The 14,726-nt window shown below is 40.7% G+C and overlaps 1 protein-coding gene across 1 annotated transcript in view; it reads left to right on the top strand.

Annotated features, from left to right (window-relative positions):
• si:dkey-233k19.3 (dynein axonemal heavy chain 11) overlaps nucleotides 1-13,226 on the top strand; it is a 35,059-nt gene extending 21,833 nt beyond the window's left edge. The window contains exons 56-82 of the mRNA XM_068756955.1: nucleotides 190-423; nucleotides 1,143-1,289; nucleotides 1,385-1,498; nucleotides 1,579-1,722; nucleotides 1,967-2,149; nucleotides 2,271-2,372; nucleotides 2,454-2,588; nucleotides 3,546-3,719; nucleotides 3,850-4,085; nucleotides 4,188-4,310; nucleotides 6,792-6,996; nucleotides 7,111-7,275; nucleotides 7,682-7,822; nucleotides 7,932-8,102; nucleotides 8,512-8,634; nucleotides 8,731-8,924; nucleotides 8,991-9,139; nucleotides 9,223-9,350; nucleotides 9,611-9,838; nucleotides 9,909-10,100; nucleotides 11,071-11,199; nucleotides 11,591-11,833; nucleotides 11,930-12,112; nucleotides 12,200-12,315; nucleotides 12,491-12,603; nucleotides 12,679-12,819; nucleotides 12,923-13,226. Of these exons, the coding sequence (XP_068613056.1) occupies nucleotides 190-423; nucleotides 1,143-1,289; nucleotides 1,385-1,498; nucleotides 1,579-1,722; nucleotides 1,967-2,149; nucleotides 2,271-2,372; nucleotides 2,454-2,588; nucleotides 3,546-3,719; nucleotides 3,850-4,085; nucleotides 4,188-4,310; nucleotides 6,792-6,996; nucleotides 7,111-7,275; nucleotides 7,682-7,822; nucleotides 7,932-8,102; nucleotides 8,512-8,634; nucleotides 8,731-8,924; nucleotides 8,991-9,139; nucleotides 9,223-9,350; nucleotides 9,611-9,838; nucleotides 9,909-10,100; nucleotides 11,071-11,199; nucleotides 11,591-11,833; nucleotides 11,930-12,112; nucleotides 12,200-12,315; nucleotides 12,491-12,603; nucleotides 12,679-12,819; nucleotides 12,923-13,167 (4,458 nt within the window). The 3' untranslated portion in view covers nucleotides 13,168-13,226. The remainder of the gene's footprint in view (nucleotides 1-189; nucleotides 424-1,142; nucleotides 1,290-1,384; nucleotides 1,499-1,578; nucleotides 1,723-1,966; nucleotides 2,150-2,270; nucleotides 2,373-2,453; nucleotides 2,589-3,545; nucleotides 3,720-3,849; nucleotides 4,086-4,187; nucleotides 4,311-6,791; nucleotides 6,997-7,110; nucleotides 7,276-7,681; nucleotides 7,823-7,931; nucleotides 8,103-8,511; nucleotides 8,635-8,730; nucleotides 8,925-8,990; nucleotides 9,140-9,222; nucleotides 9,351-9,610; nucleotides 9,839-9,908; nucleotides 10,101-11,070; nucleotides 11,200-11,590; nucleotides 11,834-11,929; nucleotides 12,113-12,199; nucleotides 12,316-12,490; nucleotides 12,604-12,678; nucleotides 12,820-12,922) is intronic.
• Nucleotides 13,227-14,726: the final 1,500 nt, after the last annotated feature.

Consider the following 14,726-nt stretch of genomic DNA (forward strand, 5'->3'; position numbering starts at 1 on the left):
TGCTAGCTGCACCCAAATTCCAGATTGAGTAAGTCAGGGCCAGCCAAGTAAGATGGCAAAAGTTGCAGATGAATTCAAAATTTATGAAGATAATATTTCAGTCCCCATCAGGGTGTGGATATTAAACGCTACTCAATCCAACTCACCCCTTTCTCCCTCCCCTCCCCCCTTGTCTGCTTATTTTTACAGCCCGGCATCCAGGAATCCATCAGTCTTTTCATGGCCTACGCTCACACCAGTGTCAGCCAGGCAAGTGAAAAATACCAGCGCAATGAGAAGAGGTACAATTACACCACCCCCAAGAGCTTTCTCCAGCAAATCACCCTGTACAGAAGCCTCCTGGAGAAGAGCTGGGCTGAGCTCCAACAGAAGATGAACCGGCTTGGGAGCGGCCTTCAAAAGCTCCAAACCACTGCCACTCAGGTAAACATTTATATTCTTAGTTACATTATATAATGTGGGGAGCAAATGTTATGGTTTGAATTTTAGAATTGAGTTGTGAAATCGTATTTAATTGTATTTTTTTTTTTTTGACAAGGTTTCCTGTCGCATTAAATTACAACTTTATGGTTTTTCACCATTCAGCATATTTTCCTCCCTGTTTTGTGATTGAGTGAGATACTTTTTTAAACTGTTGCAGTAGTGAGAGCATTGCAGCAAAGGTTATTGTTTGGGGCAGTTGCACATTATCAATGCAAGTCCCCTAAAACTTATTTTCTTCAGCTGAGATGCTAATATTATTACATGTCTGAAAACAAAGCAATGGAACTTGCTTTAGTACCTTCAGACTTTCATACTAATTTATTCTGCTTTCCCACCGCCGTTGTTTTGTTTACTAAAGACTTGTTCAAGTCGCTTCAGGACAACAATTCTGTAAACACGAGGATGAGTTTGTACTGTTCAGAATAGTACAAAAAAAGCTTACCATTACTATTTGAGAAAAATAACATGAACAAAGAGCTTCTACTAACTGCAAATGGGATTGAGGAGAAAGAGAGAGTGAGGAGGGAGAATCTGCTCATGCATGGCTGTAAAGCTCAACTGGTGGTGTTTCTGTTGGTTGTAATTCCATGCCAACAGAGGAAGACGTAGTTTCACTTTTAGTATGGTACACTTTGTGTAAGATTCTTCTTTTGCTCCAGGTTGATAATCTAAAAGCTAAACTATCATCGCAAGAAGCTGAGCTGATGTTTAAAAAAGAGAACATTGAGGCTTTAATTACAAAGATTGGATTCCAGGCTGAGAAGGTCAGCAGCAAGAGAGACGCTGTGGATTGTGAGGCTCAAAAGGTCAGATATTACATCAGTTAAACATATATCACAATATCACAGCATTGGCTGTGCAAACCTCGTGTGATCTGGGGCCTTGTATCTATTTGGTACAGGTTGCTGCCATCCAAGCAGAAGTTTCAGTCAAACAGAAAGACTGTGAATATGACCTAGCCAAGGCAGAGCCGTCGCTGGCAGCTGCAACAGCAGCACTGCACACCCTCAACAAGGTGCTTCATTTGATCAAATTCAATTCCAACAGTTTTCAGTCATTCTAATGATAATATGTCATTTCTGGATTTGTTTTTAGGTGAATCTTACTGAGCTGAAAGCCTTTCCTAACCCTTCAGCAGCTGTGATCAATGTTGCAGCAGCTGTCATGGTTCTGCTTGCACCCCGTGGTCGAGTGCCAAAAGATCGGAGCTGGAAGGCGGCACGGGCCTTCATGGGCAAGGTTAACCCGTCGTCTCTCAATCACATCTGCCTGATTAATGCCAATCTAATTTGTATGTGGGCCTTGACCCTGGTCCTGCTCAGCTTCTCTCCAGCGCTCCAATTTCAGCTGCACGTTTCAATGAATATGCTCACTCTGGGGGAGAGTTAATGTTACAATGTCTGGCTTTTGACTGCTTCGAGGTCAAAATTATTTTGCAGATATTAATGTCAGCAATGTTTTTGTATTAATGTCTGCCATGCAGGTGGATGAGTTCCTACAAACCCTGGTCTCATATGACAAGGAGCACATCCCTGAGTCCTGCTTGACTGTGGTGAAAAAAGAGTATCTGAGAAACCCAGAGTTCCACCCTGATCTAGTTCGGACAAAGTCTACTGCTGCAGCCGGTCTCTGTGCCTGGACTATTAACATTGTCAGATACTATGAGGTCAGGCAATGCTTACAGATGCACTCTAGCTAGAATGTATTTAAAAACTATTTTTGTCTAAAATGAGTTTTCGTTCAATGTGGAGCCCCCCGCCCATTAAAGTGCACGTACGTCTTTTCAGATTTATTGTGATGTTATTCCAAAGAGGCATGCCTTATCGCAAGCTAATGCAGAACTAGAAACAGCGACGGCTAAATTGTCAGCAGTTCAGAAGAAATTGGAGGTGAGCGAGATGTTATTACATAATTTAAAAGCTAGACTTTTCATCATGTTTCATCTTTTAAAAATATTTTTTTTTCTTTAGGATCTGGACGCCAGCCTCCAGAGTCTAAAAACCCAGTTTGAAAAGTTTACATCTGAGAAACTCAGTTGCCAAGAGGAGGTGATGCGCACCAACCAGACCATAGAGCTGGCCAACCGACTAGTCAAGGGTTTACAGGTAAATGAGAGGTAGAGGAGATTCCTGGCATCATTTTCAGTCATCTATAAAGGACTGGATGACAGAAAATGTACTGGTTGAACTGGGTTAACTGGTCAGCTGAATAGTTTTTAAATTGTGAAAGAAAGAGAGATAAAGAATTGTATATTTGTGAAGATAAAGTTTGCTTAAAAAGTATCAAGAGGAAGTTAGGTATTATAAATGTATGAATCTGGCACATGTGCATCGTTTATTGAATATTATATTTATCCCTTTGGTCTTCCTGTGCTCTCCTTCTTCAGTATGCAGTATCTATTATCTTTGTGCATGCTAATATGAAATAAAATATGACCATTTCAGTGGTCATTTTGTAAGTTCGACTTTCTTATTCAACAAAATAGATGTGGTTTGCATGGAACAGCTTGGCTTTTAAGCATATCAAGATAAATGTTTTGTCTTTATGGCATTGACCTGGAAGCAATACTGTTCAGACTAATAAATCAGGCCGTCTATATTTAATCATTAACTTACCTCAAAGCCTCAACAGCTGTTGCAAATTAACAATGTCTCACCCTGGACTGAGTGATATTACAAGTAATCCATAATACATTAGAGTGAAATTATAGTGATTTTTAACTGTCCGAGAATTTATTATGTGACATATTCTAGATCCACAGCCCCTTGTAAGAAAATGCCAGGCATGATTTATTGTTGTGCTCCTGTCACAGTCATAGTATTGAAGGTTTAAATTAATGCTGAATCATTAGTTAGTGAATCTGCAGCCAAACTTCAAAAGCTATTTTAAGGAAATTGCACTTTTATACTTTGCTGCTTTTATCTCCTCGTGGATGTTTCGCAAGTTGTTCTTTTCCCGTTGTTTAGAGTTAAATTCAAATGGATTATAGTATATGATTTTTTTTGTTGATTGTTTTTTTTGTGTATATATATATATATAAACCTTGTCTTTGTTTCTTTTAGTCAGAGAAGGAGCGCTGGTCCCAGGCTATCGTTCACTATCAAAGGCGACATAAAACCCTGTGTGGCGACGTTCTCCTAGCCTCAGCGTTCGTCTCCTATATGGGATATTTTACCAAGCAGTATCGTGAGGAGCTCCTCAGCAACTCGTGGATCCCTTTTCTTCAGTCTCAGAAGGTAAGGCCACCACATTGCTTTACTTAGACTGTGGTTGTTAAAGCAAATAGCTTTCTGTTCATCGAAGTCTCATCCTGTCATCCAGCAATGCTCCAACTCGAGTGACATCATTCCTCTGTTTCTGTTCCAGGTCTCTGTACCTCTGACAGATGGCTTGGATCCAGTCCTCATGCTTGCAGATGATGCCACTGTGGCTGCCTGGCATAACCAGGGCCTGCCAAATGATAGGATGTCCATTGAGAACGCTGTCATCCTGACCACCAGTGAGCGTTGGCCACTCATCGTTGACCCACAGCAGCAGGGCATTAAGTGGATCCGAAACCTGCTAGGCTCAGAGCTAAGGGTGGTGCAGCTGGGACATGAAGGGTGAGAGGTCCTTTCATTCCTGTGTGTAATCAGTGTCTTGCTTTAAAATGTTTTACAATGTACATATAAAAATTATTTATATATATTTTTGTTTTTTTACAGATATGTAGATGTAATTGAACAAGCCCTTGCCTGTGGTAAAACTATTCTGATAGAAAATTTTCCAGAAAAGGTTGACCCGGTGCTGGAGCCTCTGCTGGGCAGAAACACAATAAAAAAAGGAAGGTCAGTATGGAAACTACACCAAAATGTTTACTTGATCAATAGTTAATTCTTAGTTTTGTTCAAGCTATTTAGCGTGTGGCTGATGCACAGCATGCACCTTTTAAATTGATACATGTTTTTTGTGTCCCTGTTGCTACACAAACTCAGTATGCCCAGAGCTAACGTGTCTGTGCTATGAGACAAAAGGCGCAGATTCGCCAGATGGTTTAATCTCAGTGAGCGTTGAAGCACCAGTAAGACATGACTAAATGCATTCTTATTGCCCACTCTTTAGGTTATAAATGAATTTGTGGAGCATGTTCTGAATCCCTGAGGCTTACATATTGATTGGCCGCTCAAGATGGGTGATAGATGTTTATTTGCGTGTTCATATTCTTTGGATGTGATGAATATTGAACAGCTGAGCCTCAGTGTAAAAGCTGAATTGCGGGCAGTCATGGTTATGTATAAGTATTCCTGTCAAGATGGAATGTAACACACTACATTCATTGGTTCTCCATCGCTATGGCAAATTCAATTCAGCTGCATGCATGCCATAATGCTGATGGGTGGTTTTCTGGCATATGAACGCAATATGACTGAATCAGCTGAGATAACAAAGATTGTTGCATTTGGATTATTATTTTTAAAAAATCATGATGGCAATTGCGAAGTCGTGAGGTTGTCTGTGTCATTTTAATCAAGACATAACCACAAACTTTACTTATTTTAAATTATCCATTAGTCATTCTTACATAACCTCTAAATTGGCACTTTTTAAAAAATTGTATTTCGCAAATTTGTTTGACTTTCAAACATGACCACCAATATCGCTGAACTATCATTTCCTTTTTTCTGTTAAGAATAACCCTCAACAGCAAATTCTTAACATTTTCCTAAATGAAACAGTCAACAGCGGAATAAATTAAAAGTACCACATACCGGTATTGACATTCTGCATTGACTTCCACCTCAGAACATTTTCTTCTTTGCATGACCATGAATATTGAATATCTTTCTCATTCAACTTCTTCTAAATTCCTGTCCGTGCACATGTAACAATTCATCATCGCAAATCTGATTATAAGTTTATCCCTTGCAGATGACCCACACACTTGTTTCTGTCGATGATTAATACAACCTGCTTGGGCAGCCATGATGGATCTGGTAGGGATCCACAGCTGAAGTTCATTAATAATTGGAATGTTGTAGAGTGTGAGGTAATGAATACTAATTATTCCTTTCATGGCTGACGGAAGACTACAAGCCAATCCATCAGCAAGGACTTTAATTTGGTGGAGTAATGGTTCTATCAATAGTACATTAATTCTGGCTTGTGGAGATATAGAGTTGAACCAGACTCAGGCCATGAGGAACCTGTGCCATAAAATTGGGGCCTTGCCTGACATCCATGGGGTGATCATGGAAAAATGAAAAGCGACCAGGTTCGTCAAGCCAGTGCTAATTTAATTGAAATGCAAGAACAGATAAATATTGGCTGCTGTGGTGATAATCTTTCATATCTTTTCAATATTATTTGTCTACAGTGTAAATGGCACTTGGAGCAAGAGTGAAGTTCTTTCCGCTGCTGAAGTTGAAGTGAGAGTGAAAGTTTGAATACAGAAACCTTACACTGCAAATGTCCTCACTGTTATCATAATGAGTTTTTATTGTCTACATTATTTCAAAATCACCAGCAAAAACTGCCAAGTAATTTCACTCCAAGTGCTTTAACCTCTGACGTTTTTGCTTTTGGAGTCTTTGTTACATTTCATTTTCAGAAAAGTGTTGATTTGTGAAAAAACAAATCTAATGAAAAAATTCCTCCAAATTAGTTTCCTTTCTTCATGCATGTTTGTAGAGTTACATGCCAGGTTGGTCACCATTGTGCTTCTCAGGACATCTTATACATGTTGATCAAAAAGTAATCACAACTAACTTTTCAAACTTCATTTGTGAAGATTAAGAAAAGGTGATAGTAGGTGTTGGATATTTTCTTTATGCTAAAATCTCTCTTTGGTTCTTTTATCTAGATTGAGAGGTGTGAAGTCAATGATGAGTCATAGCACAAACAGAGTTTACTGAATGTCTTCAGCAAATACAGTGCTGGACTCTTCAGCGGAACTCTGAAGAGTCCTGGATGTTCTACATCAGTGGCCTTTATCGTGCGTGTATGTGGGGGGGTTAAACCCTCCTCCTGGGATGGGCTAACCTTCATTCTGACTCATCCTTTTGTGTATCAGTCTGATATGTGTCGTGCTTTATTTGGTACTAAGCGTTATGCGACCTGTGTTGTGTAAGCGTGCATGCCATGGACTTTTCCACTCAGTATAACCTGATGGAAATATCCTACATAGGTGAACCTTGAGCTGAGTTATGGCACTTTTCAAATCTGCATATTTTACTCTGGCAAGTTGTTATTTATTGTTAATGACATTTCTTATTTTAGGAATACAACAACACAGTCATTGTTATTAACACTGAACCGCTCTTGTTATTCAGGTACATTCTGATTGGGGGAAAGGAGTGTGAATACAACAGTGACTTTCAACTCATTATCCACACCAAGTTGGCCAATCCCCATTTCCCTCCAGAGCTTCAGGCCCAGACTACACTCATCGACTTCACGGTGACCCCTGGGGGCTTGGAGGAACAGCTGCTGGGACAGGTAGTGTCCAGGGAACGGCCCGATCTGGAGGCCCTGAAGGTGAATCTTTCATCCTTGGCAAAATAGAAAATATTATACCTAAAGTAAAGCATTTTAATATACATTTATATATGAAGTGAACAATGAAACAATGATTTTTTGGGTGGTTCTTAGATGGAGCTGACCACACAGCAGAACCACTTCAAGATTGAGCTCAAGAGGTTGGAGGACGACCTGCTGAATAAACTCTCTGCTGCCCAGGGTAACTTTCTGGGTGATATTTCTCTGGTGGAACAACTTGAAAACACCAAGAACACAGCCACTTACATTCAGTGCAAGGTGAGGTTGTTACTTTACATTGTATTTATTGTTTCATTTAGCAGGGACATTCCACAACAACTAACATTTCTTGAGAATATTAAAACACATGCAAATCAATTAGAGGCATACTAATGATAATGATGTAAATGTTGCTCTTTTAAATAAAAGTATTATAAAATAAAATAAAAATAAAAACAACAACACAGAACAAACAAACACAAAAAAATTACAGTAAAAGCATGCAAGCTGCTACAAGCGGACATTCTGACATCAACAAGCTGCTCTCTGTTTTTAAACTGCACTGTGTTTGAATGCCACACAGCAAACAGCTCATTCTATTGCATTAGCTCTGGATCACTTTTTTTGGAATATGTGTAATGAGAGTGTTTTTGGGGCATGATAACACAGTCTTTGTACAACACAGGTGATGGAGGCCAGAGACAATGAGACAAAGATCAACGAGGCTCGAGAGCTATACCGTCCTGCAGCTGAGAGAGCGGCGCTCCTCTTCTTCATCCTCAGTGACCTCAGCAAGATTAACCTCATGTACCAGTTTTCTCTCAAGGTGAAACTTGAGAGACATTGATGGATACAATGATTTAGGTTCTTCCATAAACAACTTTAATCAAATCACTCCCCCCCCCCCCCCCCCCTTTTTTTTGGGTGTATTTCAGACATTTAACTCGGTGTTTAACAAAGCAATGGAGCGTGCACCACGGGACAAGGATGTGAAGACCCGAGTGCAAACCCTCACTGAGGCCATCACCTATTCTGTATTCCTGTACACCAGCCAGGGCCTGTTTGAGAGAGACAAGTTAACCTTCTTGTCACACACTGCCTTCCAGGTGAGGGACTCAGGGCCGCCTCAAAGGTGTGGCCTCCTGTCATCCTCATCAATCAAAGTACTTTTCTGCCCCCACATTAACTTCAATTAAAAACAGTCAGCAGGACCATACGCTGCTATTGATTACCTCTCACACCTTCCCCCATGGCTGCCGTTCAGACAGTTGGTTCTGACAAGGGGGTTGGTTCTGATGGCATAATGAAATTATTTGTCATTGTGCCAACTGTTTCCTAGAGATTGTGTCACGCTGAAGGCTGTCCTTCGTGTGACTCTTTCACATTCATAGGCACTTATTCAGCCAATATGAGATTGCCATAGATTTCTTGGAGTTTTCAGTTATTGTTGAAATGATTGAAAAGTGATCAATATGGCATAAATCGTTACAAACTGCTGCTGGTTCTTCCCCCCAGATTCTGCTCAGGCGGGGTGTGATTGATAGGCAGGAGTTTGACTTCCTACTGTGTTTCCCTGTGGAGGTTTGCAGCATTAGTCCTGTGTCCTTCATCTCTCCACGTGCCTGGGGAGCTCTTAAGGTACACTAGCCTATACTGTTGCTGTGTGGGATGTGTCATGTTTAAGGTTTGCATTTTCATTTTTGCTAGTTGAAAAAATATGTTATTTGGATATAGGCAGTTTCTGCTATGGAGCACTTCAGTGGACTTGACAGAGATATCGAAAGCTCACCAAAGCGCTGGAGGAAGATTGTTGAGTCAAGCTTTCCTGAGAAGGAAAGACTTCCCCAGGACTGGAACAATAAAAGTTCCCTCCAGAAGCTCATTATCCTTCGGGTGCTTCGCCCCGACAGGATGACCTATGCACTAAGGTAAGATAATGACCAATGCACATTCATATTTATAAGTATAAGCATTTCAGGATTGTTTCCTGGTAGAAACTTTGTGGAGGAAACCATTGGAACAAAATATATGGATGCTGCCAGGCTGGAATTTGACAAATTGTATGAGGACAGTGGCCCATCAACTCCTGTGTTCTTCATCCTCTCACCTGGAGTGGATCCACTCAAAGATGTAGAGAAGCTAGGTACTTCTCCATTTTTCATTTTTATTTTATTTTTTTTGCACAACTTTTATATTTCAAAAAAATTGTGAATACTCTCTGTGCAGGATTGGAGCTGGGATTTTCAATTGACCAGGGCACATTGCACAACATATCCCTTGGTCAAGGCCAGGAGGAAGTAGCTGAAAAGGTTGTGATGAAGGCCTCTAAATTGGGGCACTGGGTAATTTTGCAGGTAGGAAGGATCACTCAATGTCTAGATTAATAACTTCACTTTGCTGCTCCTACCAGCCTCGATTGCGCCTTATTTTAGTCAATGTTGTTGAATAATGTTCAATAAACATCACAATGAGCTAGATCAGTTCCACAAATGCCTTTTAAAGAGAAACCTGGATTAGCAGATTAATACAATTGGACCAAACACTCAAACATGTATTTATTTAAACTTAATCTGTAAAAGTTTTTTGTGATCTTCATAAAATGCTGTTTGTTCAGAATGTACACCTGGTGGCTTCCTGGCTGTCCTCTCTGGATGCTCTGCTGGATGCAGCAGCGGTGGACAGTCACCCACATTACAAGGTGTTCATCACTGGGGAAGCAGCACAACGCCCTGAGCAGCATGTCATCCCCAGAGGAATACTGGAGAATGCCATCAAAATCACCAATGAGCCCCCCACTGGCATGAATGCAAGTCTACATGCAGCGCTCAACAACTTCAGCCAAGTATGTTGAAAGTATAAAATAACTTTTTTTGTTCTAGAACCTGCATATATACCTCTCTTTCTCCTTTTAGGAAACCCTGGATATGTGCTCCAGGGAGCAGGAGTTCAACTCCATGTTCTTCTCCCTCTGCTTCTTTCATGCCTGTGTTACCGAACGCCGTAAATTTGGTCCTCAAGGGTGGAACCACAAATACCCCTTCAGCACTGGAGACCTCACCATCTCAGCCAGCATCTTGTACAACTACTTGGATGCCAACACCAAAGTACTTTTTAACCACTATTTTTGAAAGATAATTCAACTGCTTATCATTTATATTTCCATCCTACTTTTTCTGATGTTCATAAAACTTGTTTTTTTTTACTGTTGAATTTTTAAGCCTCATAAATTCATAACGTTGTCAGTCTCTGCAGTAAAAAATATTTTCTGACAGGGATGTTGAATTACAGCCCAGGGTATCTGTTTGTCTCTTTTCTTATCCATTTTCACCATTTCTTCTTTGTAACAATGAACATGCAACATATAATATAATAATATAATGGGTGCCTCAGCTCTCAGAACTCCAAATGCATCTCTTGTGGATCTCCTATTCCTGTGGTCACAACCAATTATGTCTCCTAGCTTTGCTGCCCTCCAAAAACGAATGTCCTTCATTATGTTAACCAAACAGTAACCTGTATGCGTATACACAGAATTCATTAGGAGGGCAATGAAGCGTAATCTTAAATGTAATTACATGCAGCCATTGTGACAGTTCACAACACTACATAAGTGATCGCTGCAATTAGAGTTGATGAAGGAAGCAATTTGAAAAACAATACAGGTACAAATGATGGTGAACCTCCAGCTTTTGTCATTTGTTATGAATCACAGGTTCTTTTCTTCCTCCTTCACCCTCACTGATCATAATCTCCCGCCGAGGAAAAGAGTCTTCTGACACATATTAGACCTGTGTGTGTAAAGAAACATGATTTTGTTGCTTTTGCTTCCTTTATCGTGTTTGCAAGAGCTCATTTGAGAGGCGATCAAATAGTTACTGCTTGTATTTCCTAAAAATAAATGTAATAATTCACCCCTTACACTGAAATATACAGAATTATTAGAGATACTTAATTGTAAATTTTATCCTGGAAATTTATTCTTTTTAATGCATACTTGTAGATGCTTAGAACTATTAAATTGCTGTGTTTTTCTCATCTGCATTGCCATATGAGCCATCACACTGTTCATTGTAGTCCATGCAGGTGCCCTGGGAGGACTTGTGTTATCTTTTTGGTGAGATCATGTATGGAGGACACATCACTGATGCCTGGGACAGAAGACTGTGCAAGACCTATCTGCAAGAGTTCATGCACCCAAAAATGGTAAGCTACTGTTTATGTTGTCTTGTCAAAATATCTAATTGAGTATTTTTATTTATTAAAAAAAAAAAAAAAAATTTAAAAACACACACAATTAGATTTATTGCTTTCTGCAAATGAAAATGATTGAACCTTACTGGAACTCTGTATAGACCTAATTCATTAATTTAACTGTAATCTAAATTCCAACTTGACCATCACGATGCCTTCCTGGTTCTGTTTAGTGAAGTGAAAAAGCATTACATTGTTATCTCTTTATCCAATCTACAACAAGAATTCAAACAATTTTTTGATGATGAGCAGAACTGTATGCTTGTTCTTCTTTTTCATCGATTCTTCATCCTCAGCCACATAAACATCTACTTGTCTCGATTCTTAAATGTTAAATTCACAGTTTGAAGGGGAGCTTGCTCTTTGCCCTGGGTTCTTGACCCCTCCATTCATGGACTACATTGGTTACCACGATTATATTGACGGACATCTCCCATCCGAGAACCCTACTCTATACGGTCTCCATCCCAATGCTGAGCTGGAATGCCTCACCGTCACCTCAGACAACCTCCTCGGGACTCTGCTGGAACTGCAGCCACAGGACATCTTAGGGGGAGAGGGGCCATCCCAGAGCACAGAGGACAAGGTAAAGAGTCAGAAGCAGCCATTAATGGGGAAAAGCCTCTAGAAAGAAATGACCTGCCAACATAAATGACCAAATCATACATATTGTGTATGTTAGGTCAAGTCTGTCACTGAAGATATCCTCAACAAGCTTCCTGAGGAATACAACATGGCAGAAATAATGAGTAAGACTGCGAAGAGGAGCCCCTACATTCTAGTCTGCTTCCAGGAGTGTGAGCGCATGAATGTTCTGTTAGCAGAAATAAGGGAATCCCTTAATGAGCTGGATCTTGGCCTGAAGGTACAGTTTGCTGTGCTATGTACCCAAAAAAATGCTTTCATCATCAATAAAACTGTATAGCACTAATGAGGCTTGCTTTGACTGCAGGGAGAACTCGCCTTCTCCTCCAGGATGGAGACTCTGCAGGCAGCTCTGTCCTCTGACTCTGTTCCAGATTCCTGGGTCAGGCTGGCTTATCCCTCCAGTAAAACTCTGGCCCAGTGGTAACTCCTCCTTTCTCATAATAGTGAACTCTTTGTTTGTTAGTGTGTTGATGCGTTATGTATTATTTATGTGTTTCCTATACTTAACAGTGACCCACTTAATTATTTGACCAAATAGTGTGTTGATAAACTTGAAAAAGTTTATTTATTTATGTATTTATTAATTCATTCATAGGTTTACTGATCTAATGTGTAGCTGTCATGAGTTAGACACCTGGACCCAAGACCTGGTTCTTCCTGCAGTTGTCTGGCTTTCGGGGCTCTTCAACCCTCAGTCTTTCCTCACTGGTGAGGTCAACCGCATCAACAGATGGCTTAAATGATCTATACCACAAATATTAACATGGAGACTGCTGTTCCCAGCTGTGCTGCAGAGCATTTCACGCAAGAACCAGTGGCCCCTGGACAAAATGACTCTCACTGTGGAGGTAACAAAGAAGACAAAAGATGATTTTGGCCATCCGCCAAGGGAGGGGGCATATATCCATGGACTCTTTATGGAAGGTCAGACTTGAATGTCCATCCAAGGCTAAATATCATGCTAATATAAGCATTGTAAGCATCGCCCCATCAAACCCACAGTACATCTTGTCCTTTGTCGTCTCAGGAGCGCGCTGGGACACTCAGGCTGGAGTCATCGCTGAGGCAGTTTTGAGGGATCTGACCCCAGCTATGCCTGTCCTGTATGTTAGAGGACAGGCAGAGGAACAAGAGCTCAAGAATACTTACGAGTGTCCAGTGTACCGCACAAAACACCGTGGGTCCACGTACGTGTGGACCTTCCACCTCCGAACCAAACAGCCCCCTGCCAAGTGGATTATAACTGGAGTGGCTCTCCTGCTGTCTGTGTGAAACACATTTAAAGCCCAGCATCTAACAGTATTATGTTAAAATATAGTGTTTCAAGCAGATAGTTTTTAATGGTGTATTCTGCATTTTATGACCATTTTTGTGTATTTTATGTCTTCTTGTTGCTGTTCAGAAACACGTTCACTCGCTTCGTATGTGAACAACATTGTCATTGAAGGGGACGCATGCTTGAGTACTTTAGATTTTAAAGTCGTGGAAATAAAGAGGTGGAGAGGCGGAGAGGCGTGACTGACTGATGTTGAACCTGTTGTCTGTGTCCAACACTGTTGATCCTCTCCCTTGAGATGGTTCAGCCTGGCCATGATTTGTTGGGAGCTAACGTCTCCATTTTAGACCATGTAATTCTGGGTAGGGAGCATATTTTATTGGAAGGTCAAGATGAAAAAAGCCCTCTGGCTGCCCTCTGCTAACTGAATGATACACAATACCGTCTGGAGGTTTCCCGGACACAATTCCCAGGAGATGATGTGCACGGTCGCTATTGACTTTTAAATGAGGTGCATTTGACATTGACCTTTTGTACTGCAGAGGCAGAATACTAGCAGACTAGTGTAATTCATTCAGCTGGTCCTGTTGGAGAAACCTATTCAAAGATACTGATAGGCTTCAATGAGAAAGCAACACATTCGATTGGCCATCCTTTATCTGTCTGCACTCTCTGTTAGCATCTGATTAACTTGATAAGAACCAAATCAACTCTTTGAAAGACTCTAAAGTATCACAGCCATTTTATCGGAAATGTTATCTTTTCTAACTGATTTAATCGAGGCTAATTGAAACCTGGGAAGGTGTTCAGATTAAAATTTGATTATGCACCTACAGTGCCTAGTCCTGCGTGGAATGATGCGTGTGCTTTTAAGTTTGTTGTTTGTCAAAGATGCATTGAAATACTGCAGGAGTGAAGGTTGGAATCGTACATTTTTTTTTAATAATCACAAATGGAATTTTTTTTATGCTTTGAAATGAAGCAGATATAACTACTAAATGAATAACATGCTGGATATATTATTCAAAACGGGCTTATCTGGCTGTCGGGGTAGGAGCTTTATGATATGATCACTCAGGAAGAAAACGGGACAGGTGCAATATTATCTGCTAAGATAAACAAGTGACATTACGTTGTGCAAATTACAGCCACTGAATCACACTGATTTCACAGATTGAAATCAGCGCTCTTCTCCAATGAGAATTTTTTTCCAGCCCTAATAGCGGCTGTGTTATTTTTAATTTCTCCCTGCAGCTAAACTGGCTGCTGACAGGTTAGTGGAGAATTGAATCTGTATATTGCATCACGTGAGGGAACGGCAGAACCAGCCTCCCTGCATGTAGATTCTCTTCATCTGCCCGCTCTTCCTCTCATTAGCATGCCACAACAGCTAGCCTCTCATTTGGTGACAGGGAAATGATACAGTGCTGGTGGTGTGTGGGAGGAAATGGCAGGGTAGGGGGCCACGGCGCAGCAGGGGTCGTGCCACAGATAGTCATGTTAAAAAGCCAAGAGGGACACCTGGTTAAAGTCAGCGAGGGCAGCTGGATCACAC

The sequence above is a fragment of the Brachionichthys hirsutus genome, chromosome 3 (genome assembly GCF_040956055.1).
Source record: "Brachionichthys hirsutus isolate HB-005 chromosome 3, CSIRO-AGI_Bhir_v1, whole genome shotgun sequence".
Classification (NCBI taxonomy): Eukaryota; Metazoa; Chordata; class Actinopteri; order Lophiiformes; family Brachionichthyidae; genus Brachionichthys; species Brachionichthys hirsutus.